We start from the raw sequence: 23310 nt of genomic DNA, 5'->3' as shown, positions 1-23310 counted from the left end.
TAAAATCAAGAATTAGTAAGTAGGATGCCATCAAATTAAAAAGCTTCTGCACAGCAAAGGAAATGATTAAAAGTATGAAGAGGAAGCCTGCAGAATGGGAGAAAATCTTTGCCAGCTCACTCCTCCAACAAGGGATTAATATTGTGTGTCTGTAACAAAAACATATATCTCAAAAAACTTAATAGCAAAAAAAAAATCAATAAATTGGCAAAAGAACTAAATAAGTATTTCTTAAAGGAGAAACATAAAAAGCCAACAAATATATGAAAAAATGACTTACATCTCTAGCAATCAGGGAATGCAAATCAAAACAACACTAATATTTCATCTCACTCCAGTCAGAAAGGCAATTATCAAGAACACAAAATAATAATAACTGATAACAAGGATGTGGTGAAGTTTTACTCAGCCATACATGTAAAGAATGAAATTATGGCATTGGCCAGTAAATAGATGGAAATGGAAAACATGGAAAGTGAAGCAAGCCAGACTCAGAAAATCAAGGGGTGAATGTGTTTCTCTCATATGTGGAAACCACAGCAAAATAAAGGAAAAAAGATGGAGGAGGTGGATATCACAAAGAGAAAGGGAAGACCAGTAGGGCAGGGAGAGGTAGGGAGGAGATTGAGAATGAAAAAGAGGATAGACAGGAAAAGGGAGGAAATACAGAACTAATTTAACAAAATCACGTTATATGCATGAATGAATATATCACAGATAATTTCCCCTTTAGATATATGTAAAAAGCACCAATCAAAAATTTTAAAATGAGTGAAAAGAAGATCAGTAGAGAAAGGAGAAATAGGGGAAGGAGGATGGGAGTGAAAAGGGGGAATGCTAATTGAAATCAAATTCCATGAATGTATGATTTTGTCAAAATGAATCCAACTACTGTGTAGACCTATAATGCTCTAATTTAAAATTAAATTTTAAAAATAAGCAAAACATTTCAAAATACTCAGCTACAAAAACATAAAAAGGGCAAATAAGTACATGAAAAGATGTTCAATATCATTAGTCATTTTAGAGACTGAAACACTGCTTATGGAAATACAAAATATCATAGCCACTTTGGAATATATTTTGGCAATATCTTACAAAGTTAAACATACAGTTATGTGGCCCAACAACCCCCCTCCTCAATACTGACTCCAGAGAATCAAATATACTTTTTTTTAATATTTTTTAGTTGTATATGAACACAATACCTTTATTTTATTTATTTATTTTTATGTGGTGTTAAGGAGCAAACCCAGTGCCTCACACTTACTAGGCAAGTGTTCTACCACTGAGCCACAACCCCAGCCCTCACAAATACACTCATTATATTTATTATACATGCAATTATTCAGAGCCACTTATATATAAGGGCAAAACTGGAAACAACTCAAATATCCACTCTTGTGGATAAGAATTATAGTGTACCCAAACAATAGAAGATGACTCAGAAACTTAAAAAACAATTAAAAACTGATACACACAACCCAAATGACACTCAACAGTAGGATATGGCTAAGTGTAATGGTGCACACCTATAATCCTACCACTTGGGAGTCTGAAACAGGAGGATCACATGTTAGAGGCCAGTCTCAGCAACTTAGCAAGACCCTGTCTCAAAATAAAAAATATAAAAGGCTGATGAGGTAGTTCCACAATAAAACACTCCTTGGTTCAATCCCCAGTACTTTAAAAAAAAAAAAAAAAGCGAGGTATGAAGTTTAAAAATAGCCAGGCTCAAAAAAATGGAATGTATTCTACTTTTTTTTTTTTTAATATTTATATTTTAGTTTTCGGCGGACACAACATCTTTGTTTGTATGTGGTGCTGAGGATCGAACCCGGGCCGCACACATGCCAGGCGAGTGCACTACCGCTTGAGCCACATACCCAGCCCTCTACTTTTTTTTTTAATTCTAGAAATAAGCAAGAGTGATATAATATGATGCAAAAGATGTAGGGAGGTGAGAGTATAAGAAGTCTTTTATTTTAAACAACTTAACTGCCATATAATGTATAGACCACATACTTCATCAATTTAAGTTTGCAATTTAATAGTCCTAGTATGCTCACCAAGTTGAAAAACCATAACACAACTAATTTCTGAGCATTTCCATCACCCAGAAATAAACACTATACACATTAGTAGTCATTCCCCACACCACACTGGCCCCACAACCTAGGCAATCATTAAATTCTTTTCTGACTCTATGTAGAGTTGCCTACTTGGGAAATTTCATATAAATGGAATAAACAACATGTGGCATTTTATATCTGGCTTCTTGTACTTAATGTAATGTTTTAAAGTGTCATCACAGCACAGCATGTACTTGAACTTTATTACTTTTTATAGTCATATAAATATTGTATGAATATATTGCATTTTATAAGTTGATAAACATTTTGGTTAGTCACATTTTTTTTACTCTTATATGTAATGTTGCTATAAAAATTCATGTACAAGTTTTTTCCATGGACATACATTTTCATTTTCTTAGTCACATACCTAATGCAAATGATGAGTTTATATGGTCACTCTGTGCTTAACATTTTAAGGAATTGCCAAGTTGGTTTTCAGAGTAACTACACTATTCTTACACTCCTGAGGTCTATGCATCAAGGTTCTAATTGTGAACAATTATCCTACCCAACACTTGTTTTTATCTCTCTTGTGTATTATAATCATCCTAGTGGGTATGAGGTTGACAGGTGGACTTCCTTGCAGCAACAGAAAGGATTTGTGTTTTGATTGTAATAATTGTTACACAAATGTATCCATCTGTCAACTCATCCATGAACATGCTTAAAACTGATGAATTTTGTTGTTTGTAAATTATTTCTCAATAAAGCTGATTGTAACATTCATTTTAAATTAAGTTTTACTTAATTTGAACTTTTACTTTCACATTTAGCAATGTGTTATGATAAATGAACACAGATTTCTGAGACCACAAACTTGGTCAGTCACAAAGACAACGCACATTCTTCTCTGCAGTTCTACAGTAAAAAGGCATTGAAGCTGCAGTGATAATAATCAGCATCTTCATTACAAATCTGTTTATTTGGGTCAGAATCTTTAAGCTCACATGTAATTTCATTGCTTCATGTTACACCTTTTTTTAACTAAATCTGATTTAAGATATCCAGCATACTTCTATTACTGAACTCCAAGTCACATAAAAGAGAATCAACACTTTTTTTAAGGTTTGATTCAACTAAAAGCAAACAACATTTGGGTGGACTATCTTTTTGTGATATTCTTTATCTCAACAGCTTATATTTTTAATGTAGTATGATAGCATTTCTATAAATTGGTTACCATATTAATTATTTTTATTACTCTTGATCCTTAGAATAAGCAATTAAGGTCTTCAAATATAATGACAGATACACAGTAATTGAAGCTATTTAAGACCTTCAAATTTCTAAAAAGAAAGAGAAAAACAAAGCTACTTCTTTACATATTTCAATAAATATACTAGCGTGTGATTTCCTCAATAATAAATGCATCCTTGCAATAGGTGGATTTGGTAAAAGTGTTTCCCTGTAGTAATGGAAAAATCATATACTGAGAGACGATAAGGCAAAGGTGAGGTGAGATTTAAAGTTCAAATTTTAGCTCCACCATTTATCAACTGTTTTACTATGCCCGTCACTTAGAGCTTCAAGCTTCCTCACTTGTATATTAGATACTTACTTTGCAGAACAGTGGAATATGATGACAATATATAATTGACCTAGGAATGTCATCAGAAAAATATAATCACACATTTTAATTCACTTAATTTATAAATTTACTTCCTCTTTTTCCTGTTCTGCATGCTTTCTTTATATATAGGCCTCATAGGAAAAGGCCCCAATTATAGGGTTCATATAGCTGAGAATACTCTTACATCAATATGTCAATGCCACTATCATGACGTTACCAAACACTAAGAAAGCAATTTAAAAAGCAGCACCTCTAAAGTAGACATTCCCCCCTAAAACCCCTGTACTCTAACCAAAAACATTAACAAAATTCAACATAAACATAAGCTATATTCCCAATGTACAATTTACCTCACCCACAGGCTTAGAAAAATATTATAAAATAATCATAAGATGCAAAGCCTTAATAATAAACACTAGGTGTTATGCAGGAAATACACAATACACAATGTAAACAGAGAAGTAATTGGAGCAGAAAACATTAGGGAAGCCCTAAATCTCATAGGTTAGCCATTTAAAATGTCAATAAGCCTGTTTCCTTTTCTTTGCAATACACTGGTGATGACTATAAGCAAATGTCAGTTGGCCTACTTTTAGAGGTTTGCTAGTATTTAGCTGAACAGACTGTGTGTGTGTGTGTGTGTGTGTGTGCGCGCGCGCACGCGCACATGCGTGAACCCAGGCAGGCGTACACATGTGTTTTAGTGGGTTCACTTGTTTAGCCAGTCATTAAAATGCTACATCAAAAAAAAAAAATTACAGCAAACACTTCTGGAAAACTTAGTCATAAATTCCAACTTCATACAGCTGAACAAATCAAATAGTTCTTCTTTGAACATGATAAAAACCACATTTAAGTTGTCTACAAAGAGTGAAATAGATACTTGCACCATAGGAAAAATACTGTATACTCAACACAGAAAGTGTACTATATTTGAAAATTTACAAAAATAAGTTTCTGCCAAGTGTTTTGAGATGAGTGCCAGAAATTTGGCCCATACATATTTCAGTAAACTTTATCTTCAAAAAGTCCTCTGTCCTCTGAATTAAAGGCACTGGACTTTAAGAATTTGTCCTAAAACACTGGAATATTCCCAACATTCACATGTTCAAAACAATGAATTTCTAAGGATAATGAGTAAGGTTGATCAATGAAAATATTACATGGTACCCCACTAATATGACTAATATGTACAACTTTTATGTATCTGTTAAAATTGAGTAAAATATTGCCCAGTGTGGTGGCCCACACCTGTAATCCCAGCTACTTGGGAGGCTAGGGCAGATGGATCACAAGTTCAAGGACAGTTTCTGTAACTTAAGTAAATTTTCAGCAATTTAGCAACTTGTGATCCTAGCTACTTGGGAGCCTGAGGAAGGAAGATCACAAGTTCAAGGCCAGGCTAACTTAGTGAAATCCAGTCTGGAAACAAAATCTTTTTAAAAGGATTGTGGCTCAGTGGTAGAGTGCTTGATGAGCATGTGTGAGGCACTGGGTTCTATTCTCAGCACCACATAAATAAACAGAATAAAGGTCCATCAACAACTAAAAAAATATTTTTAAAAAGGGCTGGGGATGTAACTCAGTGATAGAGCAATTGCCTACCAGGCACAACACATCTTTTTTTAGTACCACAAAAAAAGAAAAAGTGAGTTTGAAAATAATAAATGGGGAAAAAAAAGAATAAGGTTGAAATTGCATTCCTATGAAATAATCCCAGGCCAAAATGATTGTCTTTCTCCATTAGCAGTACAGAAACAGCATGTACTCAAGATTAATATGATTCCTAACAGTTGTTAGTGTAAATGAAAGCATTATCTCTTCAGTCATTGATAAGTGCTTTTTCTTCCTATAAAAATCTTTTTTAAAAAAGCAGAGTTCGGGCTGGGGCTGTAGCTCAGTGGCAGAGCAGTTGCCTAGCCATGTGTGAAGGGCACTGGGTTTCATCCTTAGCACTGTGTAAAAAAATAAATAAATAAACAAATAAAATAAAGGCATACTGTCCATCTATAACTAGGAAAAAAAAAAAGCAGAGTTCTATACTGAGCACAATAGTACACTCCTATAATGCCAGCAGTTCCAGAGGCTGAAGCAGGAGGATCACAAGTTCAAAGCCAGCCTCAGCAATTTAGCAATTCCCTGTCTCAAAATAAAAAATAAAAAGGGTTTGGGATATGGCTCAGTGGTTAAACACCCCTGGGTTCAATCCCAAGTAAAAAAAAAAAAAGCAGGGGCTGGGGATGTGGCTCAAGTGGTAGAGCGCTCGCCTGGCATGAGTGAGACACTGGGTTCGATTCTCAGCACCACATAAAAATAAGATAAAGATATTGTGTCTACCTAAAACTAAAAAAAAATAAATATTTTTTAAAAAGCAGAGTTCTACATTCTCTTCTATAAAAAATTAAATAAATTCATTTTGAGTATTACTCATCTGTCCACACATTATGCAAGACACTGCAAAGAATGCAAATAATAGTAAATAACAGTTCCTATTATTTCAGAAAGATAACATTATAGGAGGGGAAAGTCCAAGACAAGAACAATTTCTCCAAAATCTATGAAAACTCAAAAGCTGGGAATGAAAGAACTACTTCCTGATTGTGAACAAAAACAAAAATGTAACAGAAAAAGAGGACAAGTTTTTTAAAAGTTAAACTTTGAAGGAGAGTCATGAATTAAAATTAGAAATAGTTGCCAGATACAGTGTCCCACACCTGTAATCCCAGCTACTTGGGAGGCTGAAGCAGATGGATCACAAGTTCAAGGCCAGTTTCTTTAATTTAGGTAAGTTCTCAGCAAAACTTAGCAAGACTTTGTCTCAGAATTTAAAAAAAAGACTAGGGATGGAGCTCAGTGGTAGAGTGTGCCTGAGTTCAATTGCCCTTACCACAAGAGAAAACCTATTAGGCACAGTTGGCCAAGAACAGTGGCACACACTTGAAATTGTAGCTGCTCAAGAGGCTGAGGCAAGAGCATGTCAACTTGGAGGACACCCTGATCAAATTAGAAAGACCCTGTCTGAAAGATAAAATTTTTTAAAAGGACCGGGCATGTACTTCAGGAAAAAAGCACTTGCCTAGCACAGGTGAGCACCTGGGTTCAATCCCTTGTACCACAAAAAAGAAGAAAAATAATTAGACAGGTTTGGCATGCCTAGCATGTGCAAGATCCTGGGCTGGACACCCACTACCGCGCACACACACACACGCGCACACATACCTACATGCATACACATACACATACACACACACACACACACACACACACACACACACACACACACACACAAGGCATGGTGAAACATGATGATTGGGAGGGAGGGTTGTGCACTACTGAGAATCAAACCCAGGGACTCACACAGGCTAGGCAAGTGCTTTTCCACTGAGCTACAACCCCTACCCATGAAGAGATTTTCTATCATGAAATTAATAACAAAAATCATCATACATGTGACAGCATTCAATAGATAACAAAAAAAGGCAAAATATCAATCATATGTACAGAACGTACATAATAATATATTACTAATAATACGGTAGCAGAGTTCGAATCAATAAGAGCACAGAATTCAAACAAGTATAAACGTCAAAACCTATAAGAGACCAAAAAAAAAAAAGACTTTTCCATCCTCCCCAGTAATCAATGATCAAAAAATTACAAATGAATAGAATTTTTCTACACCAGATAGGCAAAAAACAAAAAAGATTTATAATAGCCACTATAGGACAGAATAGGGAAAAAAGCATTCTCAAAGGCAATTTTACAACATATATCAAAATTTTAAATAAATGTACACATCCCTTGATGTTATTATTCCTTATCTGGGAGTTATCCTTATTAAAAAAAAAAAAAATCCTTGCAGGGCTGGGATTCTGGCTCAGCAGTAGAGCACTGGTGAGGCCCTGGGTTCAATCCTCAGCACCACATAAAAAAACAAATAAGTAAAATAAAGGTATGTATCCAACTACAACTAAAAAATAAATATTTAAAAATAATTCCTTGCATTTATGTCTGTGTGTATATGTGTGCTGTAGTGCTGGGGATCGAAACCAGGCCTCACACATACTGGACAAGTATTCTACCAGAGCTACACCACTAGGTACTACTTGTATTTTTTTTAAACATTGGTAAAGTCAGGCCTCTGTATTCACAGGTTTCACATCATTGTCTTCAACCCATCATAGATAAATATATGTGGGGGAAAAAAATGTGTCTACTGAAAATGAACAGAATTTTTCTTCTAGTCACTGCTTAAATAATACATTGTAACAATCACATAGTATTTGCTTTGCATTATATATTCTAAGTAATCTAAAGTGATTTAAAGTATGCTAAAGGATGTGTGTAGGTTACACAAAAACAGTAGTTAGGCCATTTTATATTAAGGACTTGAGCATCCAAGGATCTTGTTATAACAGAGATCATGGAAACAATCACCCGCAGATACTGAGGGATGGAAAGATATGATATAGAAGCACATGACAATATAATCAGTAAAAAGGAAAGAGCTGAAAACAATGCAAACGTTCACACAATTGAATGTTATATAAATTTTAGCAATGATGAAAAATTTTGAAAATGGAAAAAAATGTTCATAATATAGAGCTCAGTGGTAGAGCACTTGGCCTAGCACATGTGAGGCACTGGGTTCGATCCCCAACACCACACAGAAGTGAATAAATAAAATAAAGGTATGTGTCCATCTACAGCTAAAAAAATTGAAAAAAAAAACAGTTCAGGATATAAATTGTAATAAAAAACCTTCATCACACATGCATTCATATCAGGGAATATGTGTAATAAACCTGAAGCTGGTCTGGGATATAGCAACAAATGTTACAAAAGTATGAATAATTACGGGAAAAATCTACTAATATGTATCCTAAAGCTGTTAAGTTAGGCTTGGCTATCTGGGGAAACAAAGGAAATGAAGAAAGGGAAAAGGAGGAGGAAGTAAAAACTTAGAAGAAAAAATTTAAAAATAAAAAGAAAGGAAGGGGTAATGATTTGCTACCATAGAATTACAATGTTTATTTTCTGTATTTCAGTATTCTTTGAATTTTTATAACAAATATTTTTAGTTGTTGGAATTACAGGGTTTTAAGAAATTAAAAACATGCTAAAGGAAGTGAACATTTCCTCTGATTCTAATCCTCCAAAATAATCTTTATAAGCAAAAAGTCAATAACATATAAAATTTTGCCTTACATATTAAAATATAGACATTTTATTAGACAAGTGAGATACTAAAAACAAAATTAGCTACACAGAGTAAAGATTAAGAATTTACTTTATTTGGAATCAAGTTCTCAAAGGACAGTTTTGAGGATTTTTTGGTTTTTTTAGTTATAGGTGGACACAATACCTTTATTTTATTAATTTATTTTTATGTGGTGCTGAGGATCGAACCCAATGCCTTATACAGGCTAGGTAAGCACTCTTCCACTAAGCTATAACTGCAGCCCCTTAAAGGACAGATTTTTAAGATGATTAGTAATCATTTTTACCTAATACAAAAATATGAACTGGCTTTCTGGAATGTTATATTAAAAAAAATTCTAAAGCAGGTCTAAATTCATTAAGAAAGTGACTAATCATTGATAGTGGCCAAAGAGGCAGGAAAACACAAGCTATATTCATATGAGTAAATGCTCACTAATTACAATGATGGTTCTTCTATGAGATAATGCCACATTCAAATCCTTCAGTTTCTCACTTTCAGTTAGGGTAGAGATTGACAACACAAACACTTTCAAGGCCATAAATTTCAAAAGATTATACCACACAACAATATTTAACAAATACTTATTAACACAACGTATAAAACACCCCATGAAGCACAAACAGGTAAAAACAATCTACAAATGCAAATAGCAAGAGACAACAGAGCAAATAAATACAGTAAGTCCTATGGGAATACAAATGACTGACAGTGGATGAGAAGCAGGAGGAGTTAGAGAGACCTTATTATTCTAAAAGGGAAAATTGGTCAGGCATCATCGTACACCTCTAACTCAGAGCTAAGGCAAGAGGATTCCACATTTGAGATCAGCCTCGGCAACTTAGCCAGACCCTGCTCAAAACAAATAATAAAAATAGTTGGGGATGTAGTTCAGCAGTAAAGCACCCCTGGGTTCAATCTCCAGCACCAAAAAATAAAATTAAATTTAAAAAGGAAATAGAAAATTAAAGGCCTGAAAGCAAGAGGATGGCTGTTTGAGAAAATGAAAGAAATTCCCAAAGACATGTTTTTGGGGCAATTAGTAGCAAAGAGAAGGGAAGAATAAAAGAAGTGCAAAGAGAGACTATGAGGGGTAAGTTCAATAATAATAAGAAGAAGAAGAAGAAGAAGCCCTTTTTCCTGAAGTCTGCTAAATTCACTTATTATTTCTACCAGTTTATAGATTTGTTTGCATTTTCTTTTTTTAATATTTTTAGTTGTAGTTGTCACAATACCTTTATTTTATTTATTCATTTATATGTGGTACTGAGGATAGAACCCAGGGCTTCGCACATGCTAGGCAAGCGCTCTACTGCTGAGCCATAGCCCCAGCCCCTTGTTTGCATTTTCTAAATACACAATCATGTTATCAATGAATAAAAAATTCTGTGTCTTTCTGATGTTTATGCTTTTGTTTATTTTTCTTACCTTATTTTAATGACTAGGACCTAAGTAAATAGATGTGGTAACATAACAGAAGCCATGCCAAACTCTGCAAGAAAATATAGCATCATTGAGTATGATGTTGGCTGTAGATTTTTTTAAGTATTTGTTTTTTAGTTGTAGTTGAACACAATACTTCTATTTTATTTATTTTATATGTGGTGCTGAGGATCAAACCCAGGACCTCACACGTGCTAGGAGAGCACTGTACCGCTGAGCCACAACCCCAGCCCTATAAATTATTTTAATAGACAACCTTTAGTTATACTCATGTAGTGTCTTTATATTACTGATTTACTGAAACTTTTTATAATAAATGACAATACAGGGGACTGGGAATGTGGCTCAAGTGGTAGCGCGCTCGCCTGGCATGCGTGCAGCCTGGATTCGATCCTCAGCACCACATACCAACAAAGATGTTGTGTCCGCCGAGAACTAAAAAATAAATATTAAAAATTCTCTCTCTCTCCCCCTCTCTCTCTCTCTCTCTCTCTCTCTCTCTCTCCTCTCTCTCTCCTCTCTCACTCTCTCTTTTAAAAAAAATGACAATACAATTTTTTCAAAAAGTTTTTCTTCCTACTTCTGTTGAGATGATCATATAAGGGTTCTCTTCATTCAAATACAGCAAATTACATTGATTTTCTAATATTAACCAATCTTGTTTTCCTGGGATAAATCTCAATTGGTCCTGTTGAGTAATACATTCTGGATTCTAGTTGGCAATATTTATATGTAAATTGTGCCAAACGGAGGAAAGGCAGAGAAGGAGCGGAAGAGGGAGAGGGGAAGGGAATGAAGAAGGTATGAGGTATGAAAAGTTGAGGATAAGAAAAACCTGACAGCAGAAACAGTGGTGGAACACGCCTGTAATCCCAGTGATTTGGGAAGCTGAGGCAGGAAGATCTCAAATTCAAGGCCAACCTCAGCAATTTAGTAATGCTCTAAGCAATTTATCAAGACAAGTAAAAGAGCTTAGGATTAGTTCAGTGGTAAAGCTGGGTTTAATTCTCAGCACCAAAAAAAAAAAACAAAAAAGAAAAAGAAAGAAAAGAATCAATCAACAGAAGTGTTAGTAAAGAAGTGATTTTTTTTTCTTTTAGTTAACCAATACAAGAGGTATAATAATTAATAGGAATTTTAGAAAAAGAAAATAAAGAACACTTAGGGGAAGAAATAATGAACAACACTGATTTAAAACATTTTCCCAAAACTAAAGGTTTTGCATTTCCACATTGAAGGAATCCAGAACAAGGTATGAATCAAGATACAACACTGCAAAACTTCAGAACATGGAGAACAAAGCCAACACTCTATGAGCTCTCAGAAAGAATAACGAGCTAGGAAAAAAAAATGCCAAAGTGGCTTTGGACTCTTACACATAACTCTAAAAGAATGCCTTCAAAATTGGAAGTAACATGATTATAAACAAGCAGCTATTACCCAGCCAAATTATCAATCAAGAGCTAAGGAAAAATAAAGATATTTTCAGACATACAAGATCTCCCACACATACTTTATTTACAAAGTTACTAAAAGATTTATTCCATCAAAATAAAGGAATAAAGCACAATACTTTTTTTTTTTTTAAGTAGTGGAGAATTGCTATTGTCTATTACAAATTTTAGAGGATCAGTTGCATGTTTTACAATTAATCTAAAAACTTTACCAAATACCGCTGGGCACAGTGGCACACACCTATTATTCCAGAAACTCAGGTGGCCAAGGCCAAAGCAGGAGGATTGAGAGTTCAAAGCCAGCTTGAGCATCTTAGTGAGGCCCTAAGCAACTCAGCAAGACTCAGTATCTAAATAAAATATAAAAAAGGGCTGGGGATGGCTCAGTGTTAAGCACCCCTGAGTTCAATCCTGGTTCCAAAAAGAAAAACAAACAAAAACCTTTACCAAATACAAAAAAAAAGCTGTAAGTAGTAACAGAAGTCTGGGGTTGTAGCTGAGTGGTAAAGCACTTGCCTAGCATGTATTGAGGCACTGGGTTTGATCCCCAGCACCACATAAAAATAGATAAGTGTATTGTGTCTGTCTAAAGCTAAAATATATACATATATATAATATATATATATATAAAACAGAATATTTACCATATAAAATTATATTTTAAATTAAATAATATTTAATTTACCATGTAAAATTATACTTTAGTTTAACAATAATTTGAAAGAAATATATTATAGTGGAAGAAATCTTCCATTAAATAGCAAAGTAAATAAAAGATACCTTTAAATAGTTGTAAAAGTAATATTTTTATAATTTTTATTACTTTGATACTTTCATAAAAATATTTCTGCCACAAGTAAAAGATGAGAAAAGTTGAAATTGGCATAAATAAAATAATTTTATAAATAAAGAGTGAAATTCTGCTTCTGTGAATACCATACAAAAGAAAGAGCAGAGTTCTTTCATATTAAAGTTCTTGTTGATGTTGATCATCCAAAGATAAAGCTGGTTTCTTCCAAAAACGTTATAGGAAAGGTTGGTCTGGAATCTTCTTTGTCAAAATATTTCCAAATACAAATGCAAAAGAAAACAGAGGGTGGGGGAGCACAAGCAATGGAGCACACCTGTGGGGAGTGGAGGAAAGGGCAGAGAAAGAACGTGCATGTGAAGGTGAGAGAGAGAAGGAGAATGGGAGAGACAGAGAATGCACTATGCACCTGAAATTTATAAATGTCATACAGTTAAAGAAAGGTACAAAATCGCCACATGACAGCAGGATATTGTTGCTTTGTTACCTCTACTCTTCCCATTTCATGTAAGCCGATTTAATCACTAAATTAATCCCTAAAAATACTTATGCACAATCACATTGTCCCAAGTTTTAGTAAATGTCATTCTCACCAATTTAGAGAATTAACTGCTATAAGAAGTCTTAGGGGATTTTGCACTTCAGAGTAATCTTTTAAAATATAATAGAATTAAAATATTTTAATATCCTCTTTTTTAAAAAGATTTTAAAGTATCCAAACATGATTAATCTGATTAGGTCTTCGGCACACATGCAAAATACTCTTGAGTGAACGAAAGCAAGTTAATGAGAAAATACAACCTTTCCAAAGCTTGAAGTCTGAAAGAGTCAAAAGTTATTTAAGATACTGAAAAGACCAATTTAATATAAACATACATTTGAATTTTTCTACCTAAGTATAAAACATACATATTATTTAAACACATATTCATTGTTACATCAGAGTTACAAGGTTAAAACCCTGAAACTCCACTTCTGACACAGCTAAAGACACAGAAAGCAGAGTCATCCACACCCGAGATAATAGTGAAAACCAAGCTCTCGACAACAGTGAGTATAACTAAGAAGGGCAGAGCATGTGAACAGAGACCTGGGGAATACCCACAGCAGGAAAGCTAAGCCAGAGGCATAACAAAGGCAGCACAGTCATGAAGAAGGGATCTGGGAAGACGGAGACCATGAAAGCCAAGAGAGAAGAGGGCTTCAAGAAAGAGCTAGCAAAGGCAGAGGCTAAATTGAGATCAAAGAGGCTGAAGATAAATCAAAACCACAGCAGAAAGTGAATAGCCATATTGAATTGGTTAAGATTACCTATTTCCATCTCAACTGACAGAACTAAGGGTTTATCTTGCTGGGAGGAGGGGAAAGAGAATGGACACTTGGGGGGGAAACAGACTTTAGTTATCATTCATGCTGTCTGTAGTCCAAGACCAACAAAAGGAAAACTCTGAATGATTTGTTTCTTCTTAAGAACTACAACTCACCAAACTGTGGAGCAGGCAAGATTCTAGCTGCTCGAATTGGGCCATGTCGAACAGAGAAGAGCTCCTGTGCTTCCCCACTAATCTGCATAAGAGAAGATAGGAAAAAAATCAGTAAGTTAAAATGTAGGTCACATTATTGGATGAAAGCAAGATTTCCTAAATTTTAGTATGATTTGCCTGAAATATACACACATACACACATACACCCACACCTATTTTAGGCTGGTCATACACATTAAGTAAACTCATATTTAAAATTATCATAAGCATTTCTAGAAAAACATGATATTATGAACTGGAAAAAAGGTCTGTACTCGAAGTCCACAATTTTTATCTTATTAAAATATTAGAAATCTGTTCTGTTCCTACTCCAGAGCTTTCCATTTCAGAGCAAAGCAACTATGATACTATTCTGAAAAGCTCCACTTAAATATTGTAGCAATTTTCACCAGTTACTTGAACTAGCTATGCTTCTGGGACTTCTTTCTGTTACTATGAGTAAATTATTTAATTCTATAAGCCTATATTCTTTTGCAATTAAAAAATAAGAATGAAAAGCTGCTGAAAATATCTCCAAGATACTTTTAATTTCAATATGCTATGAATAAAAGAGTCATATAAACCAACTTGTCATTGTTTTTATTGTACACAAAAACCAATCACCATACAAATATCCATATTGAGAGATATCAGATTTATTCCTCAGATATATAAAGTACAACATTCCATTAATTCAAGGGTAAAGAGGTACAGCTTTTCGACTGCAGACTGACAAGTTGAGCAGATTAAATTAGCATTAGTGAAGAACTACTTTCCAGACTTACTGTGATAATGTACTTCTCAATATATTTTCATAATTGTTTAGTGTTTAATGGAATATGTAATATCAAAGAAAATGGCATGAATTATAAAACTAGTTCTACATAACCAAGAATTTATAACAAATGTAATGAAGACACAAAGCCATCAAAAGAATTACCTACTGATATTTTTAATAGGACTGCCCAACAACTAGTTTAAAATATCAAAAATAGAAGTGAGGCCCTAAGCAATTTAGTGAGACCCTGTCTCTAAATAAAATATAAAAACACCTGGGAATGTGGCTCAGTGGTTAAGAGACCCTGAGTTCAATCTCTGGTACCAAAAAACAAAAACAAAAAAAAAATAGAGTCAGGCACAGTAGTACATGTCTATAATCCCAGCTACTTGGGGGAATGATGCAAGAGGATTCCAAGTTCAAGGCTAACTTCAGCAACTTAGCAAAACTCTGTCTAAAATAAAGGGCTGAGAATGAAGCTTAGTGGTAGAGTGCTTGCCTAGCATGTGTAAGGCCCTCTCTTCTATCCCCAGTACTAGAAAAAAAAATATTAAAAATATATATATTATAAGAGGATTACAAGACTTCCAGTATTAAACTGTATACCTGTAGAGGTACCTTTTAGACATAAATACTTTTTTACATTTCCACCTCTTCTACATGAATTTAAGAACTACAAACTATAAATAGTTTTGCTGCCTATAAATATTTATTGCCACAACAACAAATCCTTCTATAGTACTTTGGATACAGAAAATGTGAGGATTGGTAGGATCAACTGTGCAGCAACAGCACCACCTATCACCAAACACATAAATGCAATCAACATAGTAATCTAGAACATAGCTTCTTCATGAATCCTTTGTGACCTTTCATTTTCATAAAAAGAAAAGAAAACCATTGCCAGCATCTACTGTAGTTCTTAAGTCTACATTTTATGCATATTGAACAGAATAAAAAATACAGAAAACACCTTCATTCCATTTTCCACCCAATGCAGTAAATGCATATTCTCTGAAACCTAAAGTTATAATCTAATTTTTAAGCATACATACACTAAATGGTGAAGCATAATGTACTCTGATTATATTACAGATGAGTTTTGCCTACTTCCACATGTGTCACTCTTGAAATTTTAACAATAGGCAAAGAATGAAAAGAATGGCAACAAATCATTTATATTTTGAAAATAAAATGTTTGTAGGGAAAGAAATAAGTAACAGTCTTCTCCAATATACATACTATTTCTATTAGGAAGAAACATGAAAAACACCTTTTAAAATAATACTGTATAACTTACATTTAAATTGTAATTTCAGAATAATGAAAAACACTTCTCACAAGTTTTATACCTATAAGGAATTACAATATTCTAACATAACATCGACTGTTCTGTACTATTATTTCCATGTGCCACAGGTCTGGCATTTAGCTTTTAGTTCAAACAAAACCTAATGTTAAGAAAGTATAATCATATTTAAGTGAGCATCTATACTCAAATATAATAAAAATAATTTAAAATCAGCCTTGGCATATTCATAACTTTTGTACCACTGAATTTAATACAAACTTACTCTGGCACAAAAAAATGTTTGAAATTGGAACACACTATGTTCTTCAGCAAAACAACTTTCAAAACAAATCTAAAAGCCTAAAAGCCCTATTCTAAATCCCTCTTTATACAAACAGCAACAGGTGAGAAGAAAAACAGCATTAAGATTGATTATAAAATGCATCCCCACATTCATTGTCCATGTTTCATTACCTCTAAATTAAGGTCCTACAATCTTTGTTTAAGTATAACAGGAAAAGGGAGGAGGGGAGGAAGCATTGTGTCACATTTATAGATATTTGTTAATATAATAAAACCATGATTATACAACATACTGAAATTAGAAGCTTAGTTCTAAACTATTCTATGAGGCACAAATGTAAACTTTCCCAGAAGAGAATTCTCTGAATAATATGTGAAAAATCTATTTTAAAATATCATTTCAGAATAAATCTCATGCTACCAAAGACAGGATGTGCACATTTTGGAAAGGGCACACGGAGGACGTATACATCCTTACAAACTCTGCTTTAGCTACCATTCTAAATTGCCTCTAATAATTTTACACAGCATGTTCACTGGTAATTTTGCTTTCAAATAAACAAGTGTCAAAACATTTTCTAAAAAGGCTGTCAAACATGACTTTAAGGTTTCTTAAAAAGAGCTCATTGAAAATGGCAAGAATTTCACGGATGAGGATTTTATAAGTCCTGAAAAGAATCACACAGAACTGTAAGTTCACTTTTAAACCAATGATAACAATAAATACAAGAGCAGAACTACAAGGAAGGAGTGTACCGAGCAGTGTTCCAGCTTCTTGGCATCTGTGGTAACATGGGGAGAGGAGCAAACAGGGAGGAAACCTCCCTAAGTGCTCCTCATGGTCTCTGCCTTTGTTCTTACTGGTATTTTAATTTCTGATGACAGACTTTTGTTGTTTGGGGCATAAACCGGACGTACCAGCTTGGAGGCACAATAACGAGAACAAAGAATGATTTGTTCACACTGTAGGAAAAAAATCTTTTCCAACCATAGAAAATAGCTTTCGCATGGTGAAAATATGCAAATTACATACCAAACTAAAAAAGGGGTGGGGGAATACAAGCTCAGAATCGTGATCACAACTCAATCTAACGTAAAAGGAAATTACAACAGCGGAGACAAAATACACATACAGAAAAGGTTATAAAAGTGCTGGGAGAGCTGTAAGTACTCATACTGAAGTCTGAAAGCAAACAAAGGTCACCCATCCCTCAGAACCAAACTTGTTTCTTAAATCCTGATGTTCAACTGGCTGCCAAATGGAAAATTCAATCAAATACCAAGGATAATAAAAATAATAATTTAGAACACCATGGAATTAGGACAATAGTATATATTCACACCCCCATCATCCCCTACACTGGTAAAATGGAGGACTATGGTCAGCAAATGATTTTTAGCAAACATTACTGAAAGATAATAAACACTTAAAAATGTACAAATCACCCAGACCCAGTCTGCACACCTACAATCCCAGAGACTCCAGAGCTGAGACAGAAGAGTTTCAAGCTCTAACCCAACCTCAGCAACTGAGGATGACCGTAAGCTATTTAGCAAGACCCTGTCTCAAAAAATCAAAAGGGATGGGGATATGCTCAATGGTTAAGCACTCCTGGGTTCAATCCCCAGTACCAAAAAATAAAATAAATTTTAAAACAGTTGGGGATATAGCTCAGTGGTATAACACCTCTGGTCTCAATTCCCAAAGCCCCCCAACAACAACAAAAAAAGTACAAAATGAGTTATATGTACAGCTTAATGAATGTTCAATATTAATGCACATTAGGGAAACTCAAAAGGTCCTGGTACATCCCTTCCCAGTCATAATCCCATTTTAAGGATAACTAACCACAAGCCTGACTTCTAGTACTTTACATAAGTTTTACTTGTTGAACATAGTGTAAATGAGATCACACAGTATATACTCTTGCAGTGGCTTCTTTTACACATTACTATGCTTAAGAAATTAATTAGTTGTTGTATGTGATTGTAGTTTTCTGATTTTTGTTTTCTGTTGCTATATAGAATTCCATTGTATAAAATTACTATAATTTCATCCACTCTACTATTGTTAGATCTCTGGGTTGTTTCTAGTTTGAGGCTCTTAATATGCCAAGAAAAATTGTAAAAGATTTTGAAATAAGAAAAAGATTGCCGTGTGTTCTTTCAATAGATTTCCAATAGTTCTTCAGCCCAGTGAGTTTTTCTGGTACCACAGGGATCCTCATCTTTTCTTTGAGTGGGCTATCTTAAGATACTCTGACTTACAGAAAACTGATAGAAATAAAATTAATTCTTGAATACAGAAATGAAAATTAATTTTGTCAATTGAAAATACAGGGCTGGGGATGTGGCTCAAGCGGTAGCGCGCTCGCCTGGCATGCGTGCGGCCCGGGTTCGATCCTCAGCACCACATACCAACAAGGATGTTGTGTCCGCCGAGAACTAAAAAATAAATAATAAAAATTCTCTCTCTCTCTCTCTCCCTCTCCTCTCTCACTCTCTCTTTAAAAAAAAAAAAAAAAAAAAAAAAGAAAATACAATTAAATTCCCCCTGCAGAAAACATGATTTAAAGCAGTAGGGTTTGGGGTTTTGTTTTGTTCTGTTTTGCTTTGTTTAATTTTGTTTTTGTTTTGTTTGTTTGTTTTGGGTGGTGCTGGGAATCAAACTCAGCTAGGAAAAGTACATGATCTAACTCTGGGTTTGCTGGGTAAATACCCAATGCTGAACTATGTTCCCAGTCCAACCAGTATATTTTAGTGCCAACAGGATATTAAGGAGGTTTGTATTTATCAGCAAGTTCATTTTAATGTGCCTATGGTTGCCTACATTTATTTTTCACCTTCTCCTTTGAATTACTTGTAACAATTTCCCACTTCATTTATTAATTAATGAATAAGTTAAATAAGATCTAGGCCACTTGTCTATTTTATAGTTATATGTAAGAATCCTTATTTACCATTCTGAAAATAACATCACCAAAATATTACTATAAATATTCTTGCAGATGGTTTTTGGTGAACAGTATTTTTGGAGTAGATAGTAGTATATTTGCTTCTATGTAAGGATCTAGGGTAACATAAGTACAGATTTTGTAGATCTTAACAAAACTGTTTTCCAAAGTGATTATACCAATTTATACTTCCACTAGCAATGTATAAGGGTTCTATCTGCCCCATATCCTAGCATAAAGTTAGTTTCAACCATTCTGGTGGATATATAAAATTAACACATTTAAATCTATCTATTATGCATGGTGAATGAAAAACATAAAGCGTTCTCCCCTGGATATGTACTACTGCCTCAAACTAAATATATAAACAAACAATATATCACAATGAACCTCTATAAGGCAGATGGCAGATGACTTTTGCCAGAAAGACCCTATCTACCCAGTAGATAGGAGAGTACACGATATGAATGAGATTCAAGGATACAGTTCAGCAGTTCTGGAAGAAGGTAGAGTTCTCTGTACCTATTCAAATTCCAAATATAATAGTAATCAATCCTCCTCTCAAGCTAAGTTACAATGATTGGGTTATGGCAACACATCTCTAAATTTTGTTAATGCAGTTGTTCATCTTCTGGACAAAAACACATCTAAACAAACTTAAAAAAACAGAAATCATAGGCTAGGGTTGTGGCTCAGTGGTAGAATACTTGCCTAGCCTGTGTGAGGTACTGGGTTCGATTCTCAGCACCACATATAAAAAAATGAAATAAAGTCCACTGACAACTAAAAAAAATATTTTAAAAAAAGAACAGAAATCATACAATACCTATGTTTATATCACAGTGGAATTAAACTACAAATCAATAACAGGGCAATAGCTGGAAAATAACAAATACTTGAGAGTTTAAACAACACAATTGTAAATAAACAGGTAGGTTGAAGAAGAAAGCTCCAGAGAAGTCTTAAAATATCTTAATTAAAAATTCAATTTGCCAGGCACAGTGGCACATGCCTGTAATCACAGCAGCTCAGGAGGCTGAGGCAGGAGGATCATGAGTTCAAAGACAGCCTCAACAACTTAGCAAGGCCCTGGCAATTTAGTGAGACCCTGTCTCTAAATAAAATATAAAATGCTGAATATGGACTCAGTAGTTAAGCACTCCTAGGTTCAATTCCTGTCACCCCCCCAAAAAAAAAAAAAAACAAGAAAAGAAATCAACTTAATCAAAATTTGTCAGATACACTGCAAGAATAAGTGAATACAAGGAAATCTATAGTACTAATTACATATATTTCAAAAAGAAGAAATAACCAAAATTTTTAAATCTAAGTTTCTACCTTATGAAATGAGGAAATAAAAAGCAAACTGAACTCAAAGTAAACAGAAGCAAATAAACAGAAATTAGAACAGAAATCAATAAAATTGAAAATAGGAAATCAAGAGAAAAATCAATGAAATCAAAAGTTGATTCTCTGAAAAATATCAATAAAAATCATTAAGACTCTAGCCAGTTTAAGAATGAGAAAGAAAGACAACACCAATTACTAATAACAGAAATTAAAGAAGAAAAGATCACTACAGATCCCGTGAATGGGAAAAGAATAATGAACAAATTTACACCCACATTTGATAACCTAGATGAAATGGATTAATTCCTTAAAAGACAATCTGCTAAACTCACACAAGAAGAAACAGACAATAACTTCCCAAACAGAAAGCAGCAGACCCAGATAGTTCACTGGTGAGTTCTACAAAAAAATATTTAAGGAAACAATTCTCTAAAATCTCTCCCAGAAAAAAAAGTCAGCAAGAATACTTCTAATCATTTATGAGGCCTCCATTACCCTAATACCAAAGCCACAAAAAAGACATTCATTAAAAGAAAACTACAGACTCTCATGAACATAGTTCTCAACAAAGGAGTAGCAAATAAAATCCAACAATGTATTATTATAAAAATGATACACCATGAACGAGTGAGATTGATACTAGCTATGCAAAGCTGGTTCTACATTCAAAAAAAAAAAAAAAAAACAAAGAAAGAAAGAAAGAAAATCACCGAATACAATACAATCACATTAACAAGTTGAAGAGGAAAAATCATATGCTCAGATTAATAATGCAAAAAAAAAAGCATGTAACAAAATCCAAATACATTCATGAATAAAAAAAAATTCCTCAGTAAACTAAAAATAGAACAGAACTTCCTCAATTTAATTAAAACACATACAAATTTTTAACACCATATACATGGTTTTAATTCATTTATATACCTTATATCTAAAAATTTTTAAATACATATATAATCTTTAATTTAAAAATCCAGAAAGCTCCAAAATCTGAAAATTTCTGAGATTCAAAATGACATCAGGCTGATGATTCAATGTACACAAAATTTGTTCATACAGAAAATTATTTTAAATATTACCTGAGAGCACCTTCAGTCTATGTGTGTATGAAACATAAATGAATTCTGTGTTTAGTTATAGGTGCCATCCCTCAAGACATTTTATTATGTATATGCAAATTTCCCCAAATCCAAAAAAATTCAAAATCAAAAATACATCCATTGCTGGGCATTTTAAATGAGGGATACTCACCCTGTAAAATGTACACAAAACTGTGGAAAAGAAAACTGTCTTAGTTCACAGGTGACATAATCATTAATGTATAAAATCCAAAAGAATCAATGAAAAATTCCAGAAACTACAGCAAGGTTGCAGGGTACAAGGTTAAGATGCAAACAATGATGAATTTCAAAAAATGGAATGAACGAATAAAATGAGAAATTAAAAATACATTACTTAACATATTAGCATCCCAAAATGAAATTTAAGTATAAATCCAATAAAATATATATAAGATCTATATGAGGAAAACTACAAAACTGACAAAACATATCAAAGCAAAAAACACAGCATCACTTTCTGGCTTTTTGATTAATATCAAATGTAGTTAAAAAAAAAAAAAGGGAACCAAATAACAAAATAAACCAGGCATAGTGGCACATGTCTATAATACCAAATACTTAGGAGGATAAGTGGAAGAATCACTTGAGTTCACAATTAAGACCAGTTTTGGAAAAACAGCAAGATTCCACCTCAGATTTAAAAAAAATTTTTTTTAATAAATTAAAAGCTAAATAAATGAAGAGAGATTCCATGTTCATACATGGACTCAACAATGTCAGGATACCATTTCTAACTTGATCTACAAATTCAGCACAATTCAAATCAAAATCCAAGCAGGTCATCTTTTGGATCCTGACACACTATTCTAAAGTTTATATGTCAACTGGGCTTGATGGCACATGCCTGTAATCCCAGCAACTGGGGAGGCTGAGGTAGGAAGATCGAAAATTCAAGGTTAATCTCAGTAATTTAGGAAGACCCTGTCCTGAAATAAAAAATAAAAAAAACAACTGAGGATGAGAGCTTCTAGGTTCAATTCCCAGTAACAAAAATAAATAAATAAATAAAGTTTACATGGAGCCAGGTGCACTGGAACATACCCGAAATCCCAGCCTCTTGGGAGGTCACCCTGACTCAAAATAAAAAATATAATTAGCTGAAATTGTAGCTCAGAGGTAAAAACACTCCTGGGTTCAGTCCCCAGTACCACAATAAATAATATTAATAATAATACAAGTAAGGTTCACACAGAGAGTTAAAAGACCCAGAACAGCCAACTCAATATAGAAAGAGAGGAACATCAGAGGACTGACACTACCCAACCTTAAGAAATAGTATAAAGCTGATCAGTGCAGTATGTTATTGGTGAAAAAAAGAGAGGAACAGATCAATGGAACAGAGAGCCCACAAATAAACTC

The 23310-nt window shown here is 33.8% G+C and overlaps 1 protein-coding gene across 4 annotated transcripts in view; it reads right to left on the bottom strand.

The window, feature by feature from the left end:
- Bcas3 (BCAS3 microtubule associated cell migration factor) overlaps positions 1-23310 on the bottom strand; it is a 575232-nt gene that overhangs the window by 515730 nt on the left and 36192 nt on the right. For all 4 annotated transcript variants that reach the window (XM_026398023.2, XM_026398025.2, XM_026398024.2 and 1 more), the window contains exon 6: positions 14116-14197. In XM_026398023.2, the coding sequence (XP_026253808.1) occupies positions 14116-14197 (82 nt within the window). The remainder of the gene's footprint in view (positions 1-14115; positions 14198-23310) is intronic.

The sequence above is a fragment of the Urocitellus parryii genome, chromosome 7 (assembly GCF_045843805.1).
Source record: "Urocitellus parryii isolate mUroPar1 chromosome 7, mUroPar1.hap1, whole genome shotgun sequence".
Taxonomy (NCBI): Eukaryota; Metazoa; Chordata; class Mammalia; order Rodentia; family Sciuridae; genus Urocitellus; species Urocitellus parryii.
This window is presented reverse-complemented; position numbering and strand designations above follow the sequence as displayed.